This window comes from Pezoporus flaviventris, unplaced genomic scaffold, assembly GCF_033815535.1.
Source record: "Pezoporus flaviventris isolate CSIRO_AGI_PZ_B2104156 unplaced genomic scaffold, CSIRO_AGI_Pfla_v1 ptg000015l, whole genome shotgun sequence".
NCBI classification, from domain to species: Eukaryota; Metazoa; Chordata; class Aves; order Psittaciformes; family Psittacidae; genus Pezoporus; species Pezoporus flaviventris.
In genome coordinates this window covers 28,684,051-28,704,958 of record NW_026892563.1, presented here as the reverse complement: position 1 = coordinate 28,704,958, position 20,908 = coordinate 28,684,051, and the positions used below count along the sequence as shown (strand labels likewise).

At 38.0% G+C, this 20,908-nt stretch overlaps 1 protein-coding gene across 8 annotated transcripts in view; it reads left to right on the top strand.

Annotated features, from left to right (window-relative positions):
- The window catches only part of POU2F1 (POU class 2 homeobox 1), a 104,914-nt gene that overhangs the window by 81,459 nt on the left and 2,547 nt on the right, over nucleotides 1-20,908 (top strand). For all 8 annotated transcript variants that reach the window (XM_061454453.1, XM_061454455.1, XM_061454454.1 and 5 more), the window contains 7 exons: nucleotides 7,601-7,695; nucleotides 10,033-10,206; nucleotides 13,831-13,972; nucleotides 16,048-16,193; nucleotides 17,071-17,250; nucleotides 20,025-20,130; nucleotides 20,517-20,862. In XM_061454453.1, coding sequence (XP_061310437.1) covers nucleotides 7,601-7,695; nucleotides 10,033-10,206; nucleotides 13,831-13,972; nucleotides 16,048-16,193; nucleotides 17,071-17,250; nucleotides 20,025-20,130; nucleotides 20,517-20,862 — 1,189 coding nt within the window. The remainder of the gene's footprint in view (nucleotides 1-7,600; nucleotides 7,696-10,032; nucleotides 10,207-13,830; nucleotides 13,973-16,047; nucleotides 16,194-17,070; nucleotides 17,251-20,024; nucleotides 20,131-20,516; nucleotides 20,863-20,908) is intronic.

Genomic DNA, 20,908 nt, shown 5'->3' with positions numbered 1-20,908 from the left:
TAAATCAGAGTACTGATTGCACCCCATTTGTTGATGTCCACAGAAAACTGCGTTTAACCATGGTCTCTTACACTGACATACAAAAATGGGTCTTCCTCCCCCCCTTTCTTTTCTGTATGAACTCAGTTGTTCAGATCTGGTAATCCAGAGATGCTTACTCAGAAGGCAGCTCCTGTTATGCTTGAAGAGTCCTCCAGAGTCTGGCTGTCCTATAAAGCAGCTCTTTGCACTTCGTTTTCTTTTGATTTTTTTTTTCATGCATCATTCCTTCTTACATACTATGAATTGGATAGAACTGGCTTTCCATTGTGCTGAATCCCTCATACTGTCTGAATGCCCTCACATTTGGATAAAGTGTTAGTCAAAATTAACGTTTTTTTTTTAAAATAGGACTTGATTTAGGAGAGCTTTTATACCAGCACTGGTAAAAAGTAGCTAAAAGGCTATTTATGGAAGCATTTAGTGATGTACTGATTTCTTAAAAAGAAGCAGAACTTACAAGCCTGACATATTCTTCTAGAAGAATTCAAACTTAAGCAAAATTTAGTTCAAGGATTCTTTAAAATAGGCAGTTTTCTTTTTCTTTTTTTAAGGAAACAGCAACAACAAAAAAAACCCATTGTTTTGAAAAGCTTACAGGTTTTCTAAAAAACACCTACATTTTTCAGCTAACCTGCTGGTTTTCTAAAATATCTCTGAAGATGGTTCACAAAAAAGGAAACTAACAGAAGCAATTATATTAATTTCTCAAAATTAATTTCCTTCATTATAGAAAAGAAGGAAAACTATTTGTTTTCTTTAAAAAAAATCTGTTGAAGTAGAATAACTACTAGAGAGGTTTTCATAGTACCTTTTTGAAGGACCGTCTCTGAAAATGATTTCTTCACTGCAGTTTAAGACCTGCATGTTGCTGTCGTCAGTGATGCAGTGTGTGTAGAAACACCATTTTTTACTGGTAATGTGCAGCCTGGACAACTGAATAGCTCAAAAATGTTGGAAGATTTATATTCTGACCATAGGTCATTAGTGTGTGACAGTCTTCCAAACTGAAATGCTTGAATGGATCCAATTTTCTTCATGAGCACTCAATGATAAAGCAACATGTATGTCATAATATCTCTTATATCACTTTTTGGTATGGCTTTGTGCAGTATTTCATGGCTATTGTTAGAAGATCTCAAACAGCATGTTATTATTTACAAGAAAGATTGAGAAAGTGTGTATTTTTATTTTGTTGTTTGCTGTTGCAGCTGGCTTTTCCATATTTTTCTTGTCCTTTTAGTCCTACTTGTACATTAGTCAACTTCATAAAATAATATTTTTTAACAAAGTAGCATAGAGCTTTCTTTAAAACCAGTGGCATTCAGGGTTTTTTTGCTGCCTCATTGGTACTGTATATGGCTTTATATATATATATGTATGCATTTAATAACTAATGAAAATTCAGGTTTATTTATGCATTATCTGTTCTGGAAGAAATCAACTGCTTTACAGACTACGTATTTTGTACGTTCCAGTCACATAAATGAGAAATACAGTTTTTAATACAGAGATTAGTTGAGGGAAATGAAGAATGTTATCTCTAAGCAAGATTGTATAAAAAATGTAAACATTAGGTAGAGAGAAGCTTCTTTTACTTGAAGAGGTGGTGGTGTGCAGAGTAATGCAATCATCAGCAATCATATTGAGATTCTTGGAAGGGGTTGAATGTCATGGCTTAGATGTAACTTCTGAAAAAAAATTTAGAAAATTCAACACCTAAAATACTAATCAACAATGAGGATGTTATTCTGCTATCTTTCTTCAGCACGCATAGCTCACAGCAGCATATGTGAAATTCTCCCTTTAAATGCACTGTCATATGTCTGGTGTAGTCATCTTTTCCACATGATTTCTGGTTATTCTCTGGCTGAGATGAAACAAATTGTGAAGTTCCTGTTTTTCACGTTTGGTAACGGGTATCATCATAACTGAAGGAATTGTTTCAAGACTCAGCAGATATGCAGAAGATTGAATGGAAATAGAAATTTGGAGCAATTTCTTATTCAGAGCAATTCTTGTCCGCTTATTATTGCTAAGGTCACAGGCAGGAATGTAGCACCTTGTACAGTGTTTATACATCTTTTATCTGTTCTCCTATCTAATAGGTCTGTCTGTAGAATAATCAATTCAACATCCTTTACTTACAATTATAGCTGTTTCTTAAAAGTATTACCCTCATCAAATGACCATTTGCCTTCCTACTCAGAAGATATTGCCAATAAAAATCACATCGGTAAAATCTGAATGGAGAGGGGAAATCGTGCTTCATTTCATTTAAATTAATCTTGCAAACAGAAGTTAAGACATGAGAAAAGAATGTATCATTGGAAAGGAAATTTGGAATCAGTACTTATAAAGAAAGTATCCAAAAAGGCAAATGTGGAAGATAAGCTGCTAAGTAGCTTTAAACATTGAAACTGGGCCTACCTATTCTCAGTTTATTCCTGTTTATTATTAAAAACCTTGTTTATGATTTTATTGTAAAAATACCCAGGAAGATGATGGCAGGCCAAATCCAGTGCTGTTCTTTTCTTTCATGCTTGTCCAACAGACTTTGAGACTTCACTTGTATCATTGAAAAAAACACAATCAAACACATTTTTAAAATTAAATAATGAATGTTAAACATCAGTACCTACCCTGCTGGCCTCTGGTACCATAAATCAGAGTGCAGCTTCCTCACCCAGTGTCAAGATGGAGGAAGATGCCTGAAGTTTCCTGTATTTCTTCTCAGATGCGTCAAATTTGTAATGGACAAGCATTCATCTCATCTGAAATTGTGCACATGTACTGCCCTTACAGGACTCTTTCTCGTTTTGTTAATAATATGCTCTGTGAACCAGGTGAAGGTGCTTAGGTCTCCTCAATATGCAGATGAGGAGACCCAGGATTTCATTGTCATTAAGAGACCCTTGATGACAACGTATTTGCTGACACAGCAGTTGAATGAAATGTACCTGAGTCTGCACATAAGAGGGGAGAGCTTGAAGTGGAATAAGGAAGAACTTGGGAGAAGTAATTTAAATGTTAACTTTTCCCCATGTGCTACAAATATACTCATTACCAAGATCTGAATTAAATCCCTCTAATGTTTCCTGTCCTCTTTGAAATTGAGTCTTTGCTTCTAACCATCTGAACAGCATCAGTGAGTAAAAGTGCTGACTTTTAATTGAAGTAGTGTGGCAGCACCTTTGCATGGATCATTGAAACGATACTCTGCAAAACCACAGTGCAGCAGCTTCAGCACATTTGCGTCATGTTCCTGAGCTATCTTAAAGGGTACCTGGATGCAGCAAAAAGTGCAGCAGCAGCTTAACATCTTGGTGGAACAGATTTGTGGGAATGTATAAGTTAGTACTTTCTCTCTTGTGTTGGATCCTAGTATAATTCCAACTGTGAGTCCCCATTTTGGAACATCTGGATTTGATAAAATGGAGTACACCAAAGTGCCCAGAAGGTTCTTTGCATCAACAATGATAAACAAAGTTAATACACATAGCACTGTATGTAACATGTGGTATGACACCCTTCCTTCTTTCCTTTGAGTCGTTTCCAGTTCCTCGAATTATGACATTTTAATGGCTTTGTCTTGCAAGCTAACTTCCAGGATATGTCTGTGAGAAGATGAACAGCTCTGGCAAAGAATAAGCAGCCAAGTTCTTTTTAGATTAAAAAAAAAATATATATATATATATATATATATAAATAAAAATTACTCTTTTGGGGGATCAGATAGGAATGAATTATGTATTATGCTTCTGGGGCAACTTTTTAAAAATTATGCTGAAAAAAAATCTTCATTTGAATGGTTGTTTTATCTTTTGTTTAATTTCAGTAAGAAATAAATTCCAGATTAGTCTGTTGGCTGGCAGGAGAAGTTTTTTGCCTCGGACCAAAAAAATACTCTTGTAGACATTACAGGAAGTCCTGGATGATGGTAGATGCATTTACTTTAACTACTAAAAAACCCCAACCAAACCTCCAAAACATCTGAAGCACCATACCTTTGCATAAATCCTTATTTCCTCCATTCTTTTGGAGCATCATATAGGTGATACATGTGGCATATTTAGTGCAGTGCTACTACTGGACTCTTAGAACCCAAAGGACAGGGCTAGAAATACTACCTCTGTAAATGTAAGTATACAAGTACAAGTTTAAAAAGAAACGTAGGTTGGAAGGGACTTGTAGAGGTCATGTAGTATTTCTTGAAGCAGGTCCAATTACAGCAGAGTGCTTAGGGCCTTGGCCAGTTGACTTTGAACATCACCAAGTATGGATATTCTGCAGCTTCTTCAGGTATCTACCCCAATAGCTGACCACTCTCATGACTAAAATAAAATAGAAAAGTTTCCTTATGTCTACTTGTAGTAGACATGTTCCAACTCATCTCTTGCATCTCAGTACTGTGCACCCTCAAAAAGAGCCCATTTCTGTCTCTGAGGACAGAAATAGGATCTAACCTAATTTTTTTTCATAAGGCTGAACAGCCCAGCTTACCTACCTGTTCCTTATATGGTTGTTCTAGCCTGTTAGCCACCTTCGTGGGCGTTGAATGTACAATATCCAGGATATCATTGTGTCTTGTACACAGAAACCAAACGCTGAACAAAGTACTCTAGATGCAGTCTTGCTAGTGCCAAACAGAGGGCAAGAATTGCAACCCTTGACGTGCTGGTTGCACTCCTGTGAATAGAGCCCAGGACATGGTTGTTGACTGTCCTTATTGTAAGGACACACTGCTGGCTCATGCTCATCTTACTTGACCTCCAGGACACCCAGGTCTATTTTCTGTGAAACTGCTTTCTAGCCACCTAGTGTCCACCCTGTTTTGCTATACAGGCTTATTCCAGTCCCTATCCATGATGTTGCATTTTCCTGCACTGATCTTCATGAGTTTCCATTTGTATAATCTCTCTAGACCCTGACTTCTGGTTTATTGACCATTTTCCCTCTATTTAGTATTATCCACAAACTCCCTGAAAGTGTATTTTGTCCCATCAGCCTTATTGGTTATAAAGATATATATTTATTATAAAGGTATATTTATTAGAAAGATATATTTATATATTATATTAATACCCATTAATTCTTACCAGTACTGTTAAACAGTATTGATGGCAGTGTGAAGTTCCTAAGGAAACAGCAAAGTGCGAAACACCAGTATCTCAGCAGTTGCCTAAAAGGTGCAGTTTTGGACTTAAACTGTATTTGAAAGGCTGTGCTATGTGCCCTATAAGTTAAGTCACTGAAGTTTTCCTGAGTGGAAGTGGGGACCAGTAGTTTCTTCTCAGAAAAAAGCGCCCCAAAGATGAAGGTTAGGCAAGTCATGTTTGTGAAGAACAGAACTGCACGGAAGCCGACAGCAGTCCAAAGCACGTGCACGAAAAGTGTCTGGGAAGATTGTAAGCCCATGGAAGAGATGGATGCTTTGCTGAAACAGTTCACCTCCCCATGACCTGATTATTACTTCAGTCAGCTGCAGGTTGACCTAACTTCTTCTTCAGTTTTTGCCTGAGAAACCTTGTATCAGTATCTCTTAAATGGGATAAATTGATGTAAAAACTGAGCAGGTTAAACACATTCAGAATATTTTATACTGTCCCTCAGTGCTAATTACTTCAGAGGGAGAATAAACTGAGGAAAAATGTAGTCATCTTGTGTTCTCCAGCAAAAGTGTTATTGCCAGAAAAACACCCTCTGGGATTTCTTTGAGGACAAAAAATCCCGAAAGGACAGTCCTAGTCACTCTGATTACAGTCATAAGATCAGTGTAATGGGTTGCCCCTTTCCATTTCAAGTTATCAGTTAAAATTCACTGTCATTAAATGAAGGTCAAAACCTCTTCATATGGGGATGATTATTCACTAATTAATATTTAGATTGGGGCAGCTGAAGTCACCTTTCAAGTGAACAAATATTTGTGTTGTAATAAAGCACTGTGTAGTAGGGAGCTGTCTTCAGAGTTCCTTAAGCTGCTCCCTTCCCTCGCTGTGGCTTTTCAAAAACACAGATGGAACATGTTGATTATGTGATGCAAAGCAAATTTACATAGATGTCTATACTTGCATGAACATCTGGCTTTATTCTGTGGATCTTGATATTTGATAGCAATGCATTCTATTTAAAATACATGTTTAACAGTTTGTTTAAAAAAAGAATAGTAATATTACTGTCAGATGACAATTCTGTAGTTGTGTATCGCTCATTAAGGATACATTTTCTTCTTCCTGTCCCTGGTAGTCTCTCTTTTCATGTCTCCTATGGCCTTAACCTCATGTAAAAGATCCGGTTTCTCACTTGGTATTTATCAAGTCTTAAATTCTGGTGTCTCCTACCCGTGTTCTGCTAAGAGGTAGCTTGCAAGTGGTGTGCTTTGGTTAATCAGCCAGCTGATGAGCCAAATTCAAATTACAGAATTTAACTTAGTCGGTGTTCTGTCCTCTAAGTGCCTGTAGTGTCCATCTGTTGTTGTGCCATCATTCTCTCCTGGTTTTAGGACCTTGGTATATTGAAGATGTCTACTAAACATATGTTTAATTAGTCAGGTTCTTAAATTAATAAGGGGAAGTTGATAGTCATAGCCAGGAGTTACCTAAAGAATACCAGTAATATTTTAAACAATAAAATTGAGGGACTTGACTAACTAGGTATATTTTTGTCAAGATCCTTACACCTTAAAAATATATAAATTCTAATTTTTTGAATTAAAATTAATCAGATAGCTTATGGTTAAAATATATAGATGCAAGCTTATATCTCAATTTTCCTGAGAAATTTAATAAGCCATACAAATAGTGGACTGTAAGAGAATTTATTTTTAGAACAACAGCAATTGATGGTTGCATCAGTCCCAACTCTTCTTTAATGTTGTCACTTTTCCATAATAGCACAGGTTTTCATACATTCAGTATAATGTTTATTCTATTTATCCAGTTTAAGCAGTGTTCAGTATCTTACCTAAGCTTTAAGTTCTGATTACATTTCCAAAAGATTTCTTCTTTATTTCAGCCAGGAAGTGGTTTTCTGGCTTATTTGGTCTCCTGGTGTGTTCATCTGCTTACATTTGCCAGGGAAAGTTGCCTTCTTGTTAGGCAGGTTGCATGGAGTAATATGGAGAGGAAGAAGGGTGATCAAGGAGCCAAATTTGTGGTTTTGATTAGCATTTGGTTATTGGATATGATCTGATTAGTGTTCAGTTGTTTATTTTTACATGGCTCCCAAATCCTTGGTCAACTGTTCGTGACAGGAAGAGGTTTACCCCGAATCTGTAAGCTGCAAGAAGCAATAAATGATTCCTGAACACAGAACTGGGATAACATAGATCATTGCAAACTCTTTCTGCAGGAGAGACCGGTGCAGACTTCTTTTTTACCCTTCCATAAATGCCAAGGGATTTTGGACAGAAAAGTCCAAAGTCTGAAGTCCGTGCAGGGATGAAATGAAGGCATCTCAAATTTTTGTAACTTTCCATTATTTGGCAAGAGCTTTGTTTTATCTCATTTAATGTTTTAGTCTTTTAAAATGACAAATCCAACCCACCCTTTTCTTTTTCCAGGTCTCCTGCAAGCGCAGAATCTTTTAACGCAACTACCTCAGCAAAGCCAAGCCAACCTCCTGCAGTCTCAGCCAAGCATCACCCTTGCCTCGCAGGTCAGGCTTATTTCTACAGTTTATAAGTTGCTTTGAGGTGATTTAACTATTGCAAATGAATGGACCCTTTGTAATAGTTACTAGAGTAGGTATTGCAGCTGTAACAGTGTTTGTCTTGCCAGATTGATTCAGTGTTGAACTGAAGTATCAGTGACTTCTGGGTTTTTTTCTGTTTTAGTAGTGTCCACCCTAATGTGCCTCTTTTCATGCATTTAAGGTTCTAAATTTTTACTTTTAGCTGAAAATTTCTATGATTGATACCTTGAGTTAATGGCTCTAGAGCATCATTTGATTTCTTGTAAGACTTTTTTGAAAAATCTACAAATTTGTGAAATTCAGAAGAGGAAGGAGTGGACTACCTAAAAAGCCCATAAAGAGGATTACTGACAAGTATCTTTCTTTCTAGAAATTTCAGTGGTAATCTGTCTTTATAGTAGCCCAGTTGTTTTGCTATTATTGCTAAGTCATTGCCAGTCTTAATAGTTACTTTCTGTGAAAGTGAGGAGATTGTTAAAAATACATTAAAATGTTCTGCTAGATTTTAATGTTAAAATATTAAAGCTCTGTAATTAAGCTTTCAGACTGCAAGAAAAGCAATTTTAATGTTGCATGTGCCTGCAAATTTAGTTTTGCTTCACTCTGGGTTTTACTGTGCAGTTTAGTTACGTGACTGCATGCTGTTTTGCAAATACCATGTATGGTATTTTCCTGCCAACTTGGTTACATGTAAGAATTTTTTAGTCTGTAATAAAATGCCTGAGTCTATCAACGTCTTAGAAAACTACATTTTCTATTATACTACCTATAGTATTTTTCATGCACCATGTGGAAAATGGAATTTGTATCACCTCTGTAGTTCATACCTCAATTAACAGCATGACTCCCTACTAAAGATTACACTTGGATTAAAAAAAGTATCAAAACTGCAAAGAGAAAAAAAATTGTCTAAAGGGGGTGAAGTCAGTAAAGACATATTGCAGTAATTACCCACTATGTTTAATATGAATTAAAAAATAGTAAAAATATTTATAGTGTGACACATATATCTGCAATCCTAGAAAGATCATACATGATCATATTATTTCTGAAGAAACGGAATTATAGATCCTGACCTCCCTCAGTCATCTGCTGTGCACTGCAAAATACTGTATTAATCCAGAAGAAAAACAACATAAGGATCAGTGTAAAGACTTAAGCTATATGTAGGCCATTTCTTTTAGAACAGCCATTTCTGGACCCTTGCATAGACTTTGCATAGTACTGTAATAATGCGTAGACTTGACGCTGTTCTTATTTGCCCTGAAGGAGTCTGTAGTTTCAGAACTGGGCATAGCACATAAAAGCATGAAGTCACCTTTGCTTAAGAGCCACAGCTGAACTGAGTAGAATTTTACTAGAGTAAATGATTTGTCTCTGCATCTCATTTCCTCTATGGCATGGAAGAAGTTAGAGTTAGGCACTCAAAATGCATTTCTGATGTTCCTGTTGCACATAAAGCCTGAACTGTGCAATGCCAGATATTATTTTGTCCACATGCAAATATTTTCTATGATGCTCATTTTTTTTTTTTTTTCCAGATTCTTATTATTGTTGCATAGTAAAATACACTGTTCAGCCCATGTTCAGGAGTAGTGAACCTCATGTGGACTTACTGGAAAATTAGCCTTTTGTATAGAAACAAAATGTAACCTAAAAGGAATTATTTTATGCAGGTTACCTTTACTTACTTTCTTGTATCACCAGTACATTCATCCTTACTGTTGCAAATATCCACAGAAGGGCTAGAGATAGACGTAGTTTTTTCTTACTGGAAGAGATGGGTCGGTCACAAGAGATGGCATTCAAAGAAACTTGCCATCTTTGCTGCACCTTGTATGTGCTCCCTGTTCCAAGACTAAATAGGAAACTTGAATCTTTTGGGCTGATGACAATCTGCCACTTTACACAAGCAGCAAATTAAATTTTTAAATGATTAAAAGGGGATGAATGCCAAGTTGTCTGTAAATAATAGAACTATATTAAGTAAGAGCATTCAGCCTTTCTTTTGAGCAGCTTCTGCAGCAAGCAAAAGTTGTTGGTTATCTGCTGCATTGAGCGTCTCTTCTTTAATTGATGCTGACAGAGCTCTTAAAAGGCTGTCATATTAATACAGTTTTCTGGATTGTGATTGCTCATTCTTGAGAGGAATCTAAATAAATTGTAGGAACTTTCAGATTGCTTGAAATGTCAAATTCATTGATCTTTCTCACAGAAATCTCATCTTTTTTTTTTTTAATTGAATTTTTGCTGATTATTCTTTTAAGTCTGATTTTCATCTTTTCCTTGCTATCTTAATAGCCAGCAACCCCAACACGCACAATAGCAGCGACCCCCATTCAGCCACTTCCACAGAGCCAGTCAACACCAAAGCGAATTGACACTCCCAGCTTGGAGGAGCCCAGTGACCTTGAGGAGCTTGAGCAGTTTGCCAAGACTTTCAAACAAAGACGGATCAAACTTGGATTCACTCAGGTGAGACTGTGTAACTTAGTCCCTGCCAGGGTGGAATGTGAGGTCTCATCTTTCAAGTCTGGAGGGAAGCCTACAATTCCACCTTTTCCTAGGAGAACCTTCTTAAATACGGTTATGCTCTGGCTTTTGTGTAGGGGTTTTCTAAGAAATAAGAGAAAAAGCCATACATCCATCTTCTTCCCTATTGGTTTTAAAGCATAGCCATTTTCCCAGCAGGTACGTGTATTTACCAGTGCCAGGTGTCATTGCATGTGCACTATTCATTCTATAGGATGCAAAATGAATGGAGCAAAGCACTTTAAAGCTGTCTTCAGAAGTACAAAGTTCCAGAAATCATACAGCACAATTAACAGCTCTGTGTGTTTAAAAAGTATATCACAACTGTGCAGTTGCTTTGGATGTAAGAGGGCTTTTAATTCTCCAGCTCATTTTTCTATTAAACATCAATGATTTCTGTATTTAATGCTTTTGCTAAGGTTCCTAAACAAAACCTGACAGGACTGTGACCTTTAAAGTTTGCTCCTTACAGAGGTGAACTGGAGTTGCGGTTTGTTTTGGTTTGTTTAAAAGCTCAGAAATATCCACAGAGCAGGAGAAGAGTAATCTTGAATGTCGTGAAAATGGTTGAATGAGAAATACAATTAAAAGTACAAAGTGAATTTATATGTCCTGTTAGTCTGTTGAAGGGAAATGCTGCTTGGATCCAGGAGTCCTTTCTTATTAATATCAGAATTATCCCCCCCCCCCCCCCAAATTAAAATATCTGTCCAGGTAAACAATTAATTTTGGCATGAGTTTTTGGTAAGCATAGGCGTGTTTTTTGCTATAAGAAGTAGCTTACAAAAATCAAAGTAGGTATTTAAAAGTCTGAGCTCAGAGCAGTCAATCCAGCATATGTGATTTTTTTCTCTAGAATAAGTAAGTCTACTCTAGCTGAAAGTATGTGCTAAAGTCACCAGTTCCTGGTAACATCTTAATTATAACTCAAGAACAGAATGTTCTTAGTAAAATGGAGTTGCTGGTATGTGTGCCTCCTTCCCTCCCTTCTTTCCAGTAGAGGGAGGCACAGAAGTACAAGTGATGGACACACACAAAGGCTAGAATAGAGCAAGAGCAGAATAGAGTAAAATACAATAGTTTCCCTATAGCCTGACTGAGAAGGTTCATGTAGATCTTTAGTTATGTTTAATCTGCCTTGCTGTGAGATGATTATAAAAGCTCAACTAGACTTTTAGATTATGGGTTAACCCTACTTTATTGACTCTGTTATGAATTTTCATGGTGAGGAAAAATGAACACAAATGTTCAGGCTTACATTTCAGTATTAACTTTTGAGCTTAAAAAAAAAAATGGAATCTTGAGAAAGTGATAAAATTGCATTTGAGCATTCCTGTCCTGCTGAGTTTGTATGTGTATAATTAGGCAGTTCAAATAATTTCTACCTAATTGTGTAATTGGATGATAATTAGAGACCCCTATTACTTTGATTTTTTTATAGGTGAATAAATAGATTGCCTTTCAGAGGATAAAAGAATTTTATTTCCAGTGGTACTGTAAGCATTCTCAGACTCATGCCACCCCTGCCTTTCAAAAATAATTGTGAGATTTAGTTTGCATTGCAAACTAATAACTTACTACGTTCTGTCTTGTGAACAATGTAACAGATTTTGAATTTCTGCAGTTCTGTCTCTTCTCCCACCCTGAAAAATGGGTGATGGATTTAAATCCTTTTGTTTAATTGCTTTCCATGTTTGACATAGAGACACAATGAGCATACTGCACCTTAGAGTTATTGCAGGTATGTGACTGATTGGTCAGTACAGATTCAGGCTGTGTGAGCAAACATTTTAGACTATGTTAGTTTTATTCCTTTAAAGATGTTACTACCTCTGCTAGTCTGTCTGAGCTTCTTGACAGACCAGTACACAAAACAGTAATGTAGCTTATAACCAGTTTCAGTTCAGTACCAAAGCTTCATTCAACCTACAGAGTAGATCAGATACGTATACAGTGCCTTCATCCACTGTCTCATCCATCCTTTCAGTCACCCACCCCAATTTATAAAATTCTCACCCCAATATGTAAGTTCCTTTGATTACAGCTTAAATGCTGCCACCTTTTGGCACTGAAAACTATTGACAAAGAAATGGTTAACTGTCCATTTTAAATCAGACAGCAGATGTTAGTAAGAACAGCATAAATACCAGAATTAAATTTAGTTGGGGGACTGGAGCACATTTCATAACTCTTTCCTGCCGAGACATAAATCAATTTATCTCTAAAATGGTTTATGTAGCCAGGTTTTCTTCTTCATAAACCCAGTAAAGCATCCATGTTACTTCTCTTGGAATGCTCTGTGAGTTTTAAAATGCACATGCGATTTCCCATGTGTTTCCTGTGGTTGAAGGGCATACAAACTAATTGTTCTGCTCCTCTTCTAGGAAGGAAATTGTTTTCTTTACACAACCTGCACAATTTACTAAGGTTACCAAAGACTGTTTTCTTCCTCACTTGTATGTGGCCACTCTGCATGCTGTTAGTATATTTGTATCAAGCTGTGGTTGTGGATCTGACCTAAAAGGAAAGAAAGTAAGCTTTACACACAATCCAACTAACCCATTTGCAATTAAACTCCATGGATTATACTCAAGCTTTTCAGTCTCTTCTAGAATTTTCATACTTTTTTGTGTTAAAAAATAAAAATCTAAATTAAACTACTTTAGACCAAATAGCATACTTAAATAATTATCCTTTTTTAAAAAGGGCAGGACCTTCCAGCTTTAAAGCAAAACAAGAAAACATGATGATGTTTTTAATGGCCACAATAAAGAATTGATTGATTTTTTTTTTAATTTTTTTTTTTAAACAAGATTTTCCAAGTGTAAGCTACATAAATGTGTGTATGTATACATCAGGATAAGCAGAATGTCTGATAGCTAGCTAAACAGAGTTTTGAAGACCAATAACAAATTTAAAGAGATGATCATCTGTCTATAAATCTCCTGTATAGTTTTTTGACAGATGGGTAGTGATAGTGAAGACTAACTTAATCATTATTTGAAATGGTTCAACTCCTTGTCCACTTTGAAATGTGTATCTGTGAGGACAAGTTTGTTTTGAACCTCAGAAGATATTAAAAGTTCAGATAATATTTTTGCATCTATTTAAATGTGACATATGTTTGCAGACATCTTTTCAGGAGTGTTTTCTACTAATTTGAGAACATGAATTCACTGCACTTCTGCTTATTTGAACTTTTCATTTTCGGTGTGAAGTATGTAGATAATTAAATCTGCTCCTGAAGAGAGCTTGGCATTCACTTATTTTAAACAACTAAGAAAAAATTTACACATTAATATTCAGTGGAACGTTTTACTCAGTGATAATGCTCAGAAGACAAAGCATTTGGGATTTTCTGGAGTTACATGGTTGCACTGACTGAAGCTTGACATTTCTTTATGATTATTTGCTTTAGCATGAATCTTGGTAGCACTGAGCAAGTTTCTGTGAAACTGAAATCCCATGCAGCAGTGGAGTCACTGAAAGAACTGAAGAATATGAAAGGATTCTTTGCTTTGGAAGTGCCTATGTTAGTGAATCCCTTTTTTCTCTTTCTTTGTACAGGGTGATGTTGGGCTCGCTATGGGCAAACTCTATGGAAATGACTTCAGCCAAACTACCATCTCTCGCTTTGAAGCCTTGAACCTCAGCTTTAAGAACATGTGCAAGTTAAAGCCACTTCTAGAAAAGTGGCTCAATGATGCAGGTGAATGAGTCTGTATTTCTTCACCAGCCTATCAAAAACAATGGGATTCTAAAAAACTGTGAAAAACTGTTTCTTTTGTACCCTTACGGTTTTATGAAGCCATGAATCTTTGTAATTGTCCATGGGACAAATAAAGGTATAGGAATAAGGGTTCATATTTCCCTTTTCATGTGCCTGTCCTCATCCAAAACCATTCCAATATGAACTTTAAGAACTATGTTTTGCAGCCAGTTGAATAGTTGCATGGGGTGAGGTATAATATGTGTCATGGTTTTCCTCCTTCGTGTGTGTTAATGCATGTAACTTCTAATCCTCTTCCAGCTTTCTTTTCCAGGTGTGTAGTAGAGGGAGAGTTGCATAGTTTGTTGTTTCAGTAGGCAGAGCTTATTGCATTCATCTCTTCCTACACCACTATGTGTGTTCTTTTAAGCTCTCTCCAAGCGTCCGTAAAAGCACCCTCTTTCTCCCCATAGAAGAGTTTTTTGTGGGTTAGGTTTTGCTTTTTAATTCCAGGATTATTTTTGGGGGGGGATATAAATTATTAATGATGCCATTGTTGGCAGTGTTCTTTTTTTTTTTTTTCCTTCCACCAGCAAAAGAAGCTGGATGGTGGTGCTAGGTGTTAGGATAAAAATTGTTTTAAGAGTGCTGTCAGTCAGTTTTTCTTCCAAGTATGTCTAGTATAAAATGATAGATCTGCTAAACAGATGGCACAGATGGTGTGTGCCCTTCTATTTTTACCAAAGTGAAGAGAGCTTTATGCTGGTGCCTACAGTATTCTCTGAAATTTTGAAAGTAATTGCATGCAGTGTTGAGAATTTGTCCTGCATTGAAACAAGGAAGAGTCATTCTGTTGTGCTAGCAGGGATTACCTTTAGGTAATCTAGATCTGTGATAGAAAACATGAAGAACTTCACATGTGCTCTAGTCCACAGGACAGTAGTCCCAAAACCTTCCAGCAACACTGGATGAGTTGTGCTTTTCCTGCTAGAAGAAATATTTGGATCTGTAAATTCAAGTTAAGGACTTTAAATAGTGTCAGGGTCCTTCACAGGCTGGAAGCTGGGAACCATTGTCTTTGGCACTGATTCATTTTCATGAAAATCTTTGGGAAAAACATTAAGATGACTTTAAAGTCTACTTTTAGGTAAAAGTAGGCTGGAGAAGCATACCAATGATCCTTCCTCTTACATTACATTGGAATTTATTGTTACAGAACTTTGTTGTGTGGGGTTTTCAGTGTGGAGAGAGCTTTCAGGATGTTTATGGATACCATTACTGAAAAAAAAATAATCTAGAAAGTAATGAGATGAATGTACTTGCCCATTTGACCTTACAAGAATGGTCTTAGCAGTGTGAACTTTGACACATGCTTATCACCCACAAACGCCAGTGCAGTTGAGAGATCTCCAGTCATAATTAATAATTTTGTACCTACCTGTTGGTTATGTTGCACTAACTGCTACAAAGTAGGGTCACGTGTGTTCTCTCTTTGCTCTTCTGTGGAGTCAGGGGTTGAGAGCTAGAGACCTAGTGTAGCTAAGGGGAGCTGCTATCTGTGTAGGCTGTTTGGTAGAATTGCAAAGCACTGAGTATTTGCTAAGATCCCCAGAGAGAAGAGGTTGCACACTGTGAAGCTGGCTATGAATTTCCTCTTCCTGTAGCGTATTGCAGAGTGGGTAGAAGAAACTTCAGGCTGCTCAGATTTTTTTGTAATTGCCTGTGACTTACTTCTGTGGCTCATGGATATCAGTTTCTGCTTTTTTTTCTTTAAACTATGGCTTTCAGTGAATGAGTGTAGGGTGAGATAAGAGAGGCAAACTTTGTATAGGTATTACAAAAGGTATGCTGATAGCATACAGGAGCAGAGCGTGCCCTCTGGGCTTACTTGTAGCTTTTAAGTATGTGTTGTAATTTCTAAGTAAGGGGATTAATGCACGTGATCTTCAGAAATTTCTGTATATCTGAAATAGGTACAGAATGGGTTTTAACAGCCTTGCACAGGTGAAGTACATTCGTATTAGATGCACTGCATAAAATAAAATCTTGTGATTTATGTTACTTTCTTTTTTCAGAAAACCTCTCATCTGATTCAACTCTCTCCAGCCCAAGTGCCCTGAATTCTCCAGGGCTGGGGAGTGAAGGCTTAAACCGTAGGAGGAAGAAACGCACCAGCATAGAGACCAACATACGTGTGGCCTTAGAGAAGAGTTTCCTGGAGGTCAGTGATCCTGTTGCACTGCTCAGCCTATATAGAAATGAAGAAACTTTGCTTAACAATCGTATCTATTAGAGCGAACCCATTACTGTGCTATTTAGAAAAGTGCTTGTACTAAGCAGGGCGGATACAGAGGATGTGGCGAGAAACACACATTAGTGCCTGATCCATTAAAAAAAACCCCAAACAATCAAACAACCAGAAGAACACAGAACTTCTCAAAATGCCTCATTAGTTTTTGCAGTTTGCTGACTTCATGATTTCGTATTCCAAGGTTCTGAGCCATAGATCTAAGACTGATATTCAGCACATCAAAAAGAAGAAAAACAGATTACCCTCTCTGGGGATGGATAAATGGTGTGACAGTCCCAGCATACATAATGTGAGGTTTTTAGCTGGCCTTAGGTTACTCTTGTTTGGCACTTTGTGTAGCTATATGGACAGATAACCTCTGTAAGTAGCCCATTCAATCTCCCTGTCTTTCATTATAGGTCTAGACAAATTGGGGTTCATTTGGCTATTGCTATAGTCAATCCCTTGTATTCCTTTTTGAGAGATGCTGAAAGATTTCCTTATCAAGGTCTAGAATTCCTTGAAGGATTAGTTCACAAGTCAGATCCTTTCTTTCAAAAAGAAGCATGTGAGCTTAGTCTTCATCACCCATCTCTGAGGAACACAGCTGCCTGTTGGTAGAAATGTTCCTGTAACTAAGAAGATGGAGGGCAGAAGTATCTATTATGATCCATCTCTACTGTACCACTGACCAGATTCAGGGTATAAATGACCAATCTATATTTCTGCCTAGTGAAGAAGTAGCTATTTAATGTAAAACTTCAGAATATAATTTCACAGCTTTTCAAATGCCGTTCCCTTTTCTCAGAACCAAAAGCCTACCTCGGATGAGATCACCATGATAGCTGACCAGCTAAACATGGAGAAGGAGGTGATCCGCGTTTGGTTCTGTAACCGGCGCCAGAAGGAGAAAAGGATCAACCCACCCAGCAGTGGTGGAACCAGCAGCTCGCCCATCAAAGCAATTTTCCCTTGCCCAACCTCACTGGTAAGAATCAAGAAACTGTGCTGGCAAAGATCACTGGAAGAGATATTCTACTGTGGTCACTGTGGGAATTGCACGTGCTATGCCTTCTGTGTACACCAGACTTGTTCTCACAAATGCATATTTTACCAGCATTTTAAGCATCCTACTTGCTTACTGAGAGAGATAATGCTTACAAATCAGGCAGTAGTTGGGCCGTCAGTTTGGGTGTTTAATTTAGTCAGCTTGTGAGTAAGTATTCTGGGTAGCCAATTTGCATTTGGGGTTATTGTTTTGAGCATATACAAGATAGGAACTCCAGTTTGTATCTGGACTTTTTCTCTCGCCCAAACATCTTTTGTAAAATTGTAGTAATAAACGCTCAACAGCTCTACCCTTTCCCTCGTATTTTGGCTGCTCTGATAAGTAGATGAGCAGCAGTAAAACATGTCATTTGGAGACTTAAGTCACGCAAATCCAATTATACTGTTGTCGCTTTTAGTCAGGAATGATTTGTATAAAAAAAGACTTGGAACAAAGGAACAATTTAGCTAATCATAGAATAGTTAGGGTTGGAAAGGACCTTAAGATCATCTAGTTCCAATGCCCCTGCCATGGGCAGGGACACCTCACACTAAGCCATATCACCCAAGGCTCTGTCCAACGTGGCCTTGAACACCTCCAAGGATGGAGCATTCACAACTTACCAGGGCAACCCATTCCAGTGCCTCACCACCCTTACAGTAAAGAACTTACTCGTTATATCCAGTCTCAACTTCCCCTGTTTAAGTTTGAACCTGTTACCCTTTGTCCTGTCACTACAGTCCCTAACGAATAGTCCATCCCCAGCATCCCTATAGTCTCCTTTCACATACTGAATTTATTTCCCACACTTGTATTTGCCTCAGGTAAACACAAACTTCATGAAAATAAGAGTAACAAAATACATGCATCAAGGTTCCTTCACCTCCTTTGCTACCAATGTCCATGGAGGTCTGTTTTCATAAATAGAAACAGTAGCTATTAGGTTTCATAGTAGCTATGCTAACAGGTATGTGATGGATTTTATGTAGCCTGTAGCTGTACTTTTGTAGTGTTTTATTTCACCCTCATCACTGTAGTAGCTAGTATCTTCCAGTACTTCATTAAATCATTTTGGTGACGTGTCAAAGGAGGTGATCCTGCCCCTCTACTCTGCTCTCGTGAGACCTCACTTGGAATATTGTGTGCAGTTCTGGTGTCCTCAACATAAAAAGGACATGGAACTGTTGGAACAAGTCCAGAGGAGGGCCAGGATGATCAGGGGACTGGAGCACCTCCCATATGAAGACAGGCTGAGAAAGTTGGGGCTGTTTGGCCTGGAGAAGAGAAGGCTGCGTGGAGACCTCATAGCAGCCTCCCAGTATCTGAAAGGGGCTTATAAGGATGCTGGGGAGGGACCCTTCGTCAGGGACTGTAGTGATAGGACAGGGAGTAACAGGTTCAAACTCAAACAGGGGAAGTTGAGACTGGATATAAGGAAGAAGTTCTTTACTGTAAGGGTGGTGAGGCACTGGAATGGGTTACCCTGGTAAGTTGTGAATGCTCCATCCCTGGCGTTGTTCAAGGCCACGTTGGACAGAGCCTTGGGTGATACGGTTTAGTGTGAGGTGTCCCTGCCCATGGCAGGGTGGTTGGAACTAGATGATCTTAAGGTCCTTTCCAACCCTAACTATTCTATGATTCTGATGACAGATGCAATGCCTTGGCTGCATTAGTGGTGTTATATATGTCTAGCTCTTTCATACACTGTTTGAGATGGGCAGAAAACTTTTAGGTCTGTCCCAGTTGCCCCAGTCTTGTTTAAAATGCGTGAAACATTTAACTGTCTATAAGCATATGCAGCATGAGAGAGTTCTCTGGTAATAAGCTTCAAGTAAGAGAGGAGAAAGAGGAACGTTTCAGCCTAAATCCTTGGCTATGTTCTCTTGGGCAATTCTAAAGGATTCATTTCTCTCATTGATGTATAACAGCCTTCAATTATTGCTATTGGACACCATTTCATGTCCATAAGAAGTACTTTCAAGCCTTTTATTTTGTTTTTCTTCATAAGCTAGTTTCTCCAGCTTTAAATCTTTTGTGGGTTTTTTTTTTGTATGTTTGTTTGTTTGTGGTTTTTTTTTGAATCTCTAGTGTCTTCAGTTTATTGTAGATTTCTTGTAATCTGTCCAGAAGTAAAATCAACTAATGTCATTTAGATATTTTAAAATTCAGAGATCCTTCCTCTGGCACAAGGAAACTTATCAAAGTAGAGCTTATAGTTTGGTTGAGTAAAAGTGAGATATTATTCTGCTTACCCATGTGAAAACATGACCCTAAATACCTTTGTTAACACTGGGGCATTTAAATAATTTTATCAAAGAAAGGGGTTTGGAGCTGGAAGGATGTTTAAACAAAGATAAAACCCATGCAGAAATAATAAGTTTTGTATTTCTAGGAGAGTGACTCTGTTAAAACAAGGTGCTGTCTTTGAGGGAGGGCAGAACAAGAGGGAGGGCTAACTTGCAGTCCTCAGGCAGCCTAGACGTAATGGATGTATCTCCCTTCAAATACTGAATGATTAAGAGTAAAGATACTGCTGGTAATTACAGAAGGTACTATGGTTGGTCCACTGAATGATAAAGTAATGGGATGCGGTGTTTTCCCTGATAGTTTTCCTTGATAACTTCCTCGGTTGATGATGGGTAAAAAAGAATTCTAGTAGTGAGCTCTTTTTGTCTTTTAATGGTTGAGCAGTTGTATTCTTTTTCGACTTCCAGGTGGCAACCACACCAAGCCTTGTGACTAGCAGTGCAGCTACAACCCTGACTGTCAATCCTGTGCTCCCTCTGACCAGTCCTGCTGTAACTAGTCTTTCAGTCACAGGTAAGGGCTGATCTCTCTTGTCCCCACATTAACCTCTACCATTTTTACCTTTTAGACTCTTCAGAAGTTCATTCAGTATTAGTCACTGGTATCCCAGGACACTTGTGATCATTTAGTTGACTTTTCTGGGAATAAAACCAAAGGTGATGCTGAAATGACATTTGCTGTATTCAATTGTAAGCATCTAGAGCTCCTCAGCCCTACTGCTGGGGAAGTGTCGTTTCGCTGTAGTCTCAGCTTCTCATTTGGACTCTTGGTGCTTCTTGGTCCTACAGAAATATGTTTGTCTCCCTTTCAGTTGGATGTGCAGTTCAGCTCAGGTGGGTGGTAGTTTCTGTTCAGTCATAATCTGTTCTGTACTGATCTAACCAGAATCAATCTTCTAGGGACATCAGAAACCATCTCCAACAACACAGCAACAGTGATTTCAACAGCACCTCCAGCTTCTTCAGCAGTGACATCGCCTTCACTGAGTCCTTCCCCTTCTGCCTCAGCCTCCGCTTCAGAGGCATCCAGTGCCAGTGAGACCAGCACAACACAGACAACCTCGACTCCCTTGTCCTCCCCTCTTGGGACAAGCCAGGTGATGGTAACGGCATCAGGGTTGCAAACAGCAGCAGCAGCTGCATTACAAGGAGCTGCACAGTTGCCTACAAATGCAAGTCTTGCTGCCATGGCTGCTGCAGCAGGACTAAACCCAGGCTTGATGGCATCCTCACAGTTTGCAACTGGGTAAGGATGAATTTTTCATGCTCTTTTAGATGAGATGACAGAAGAG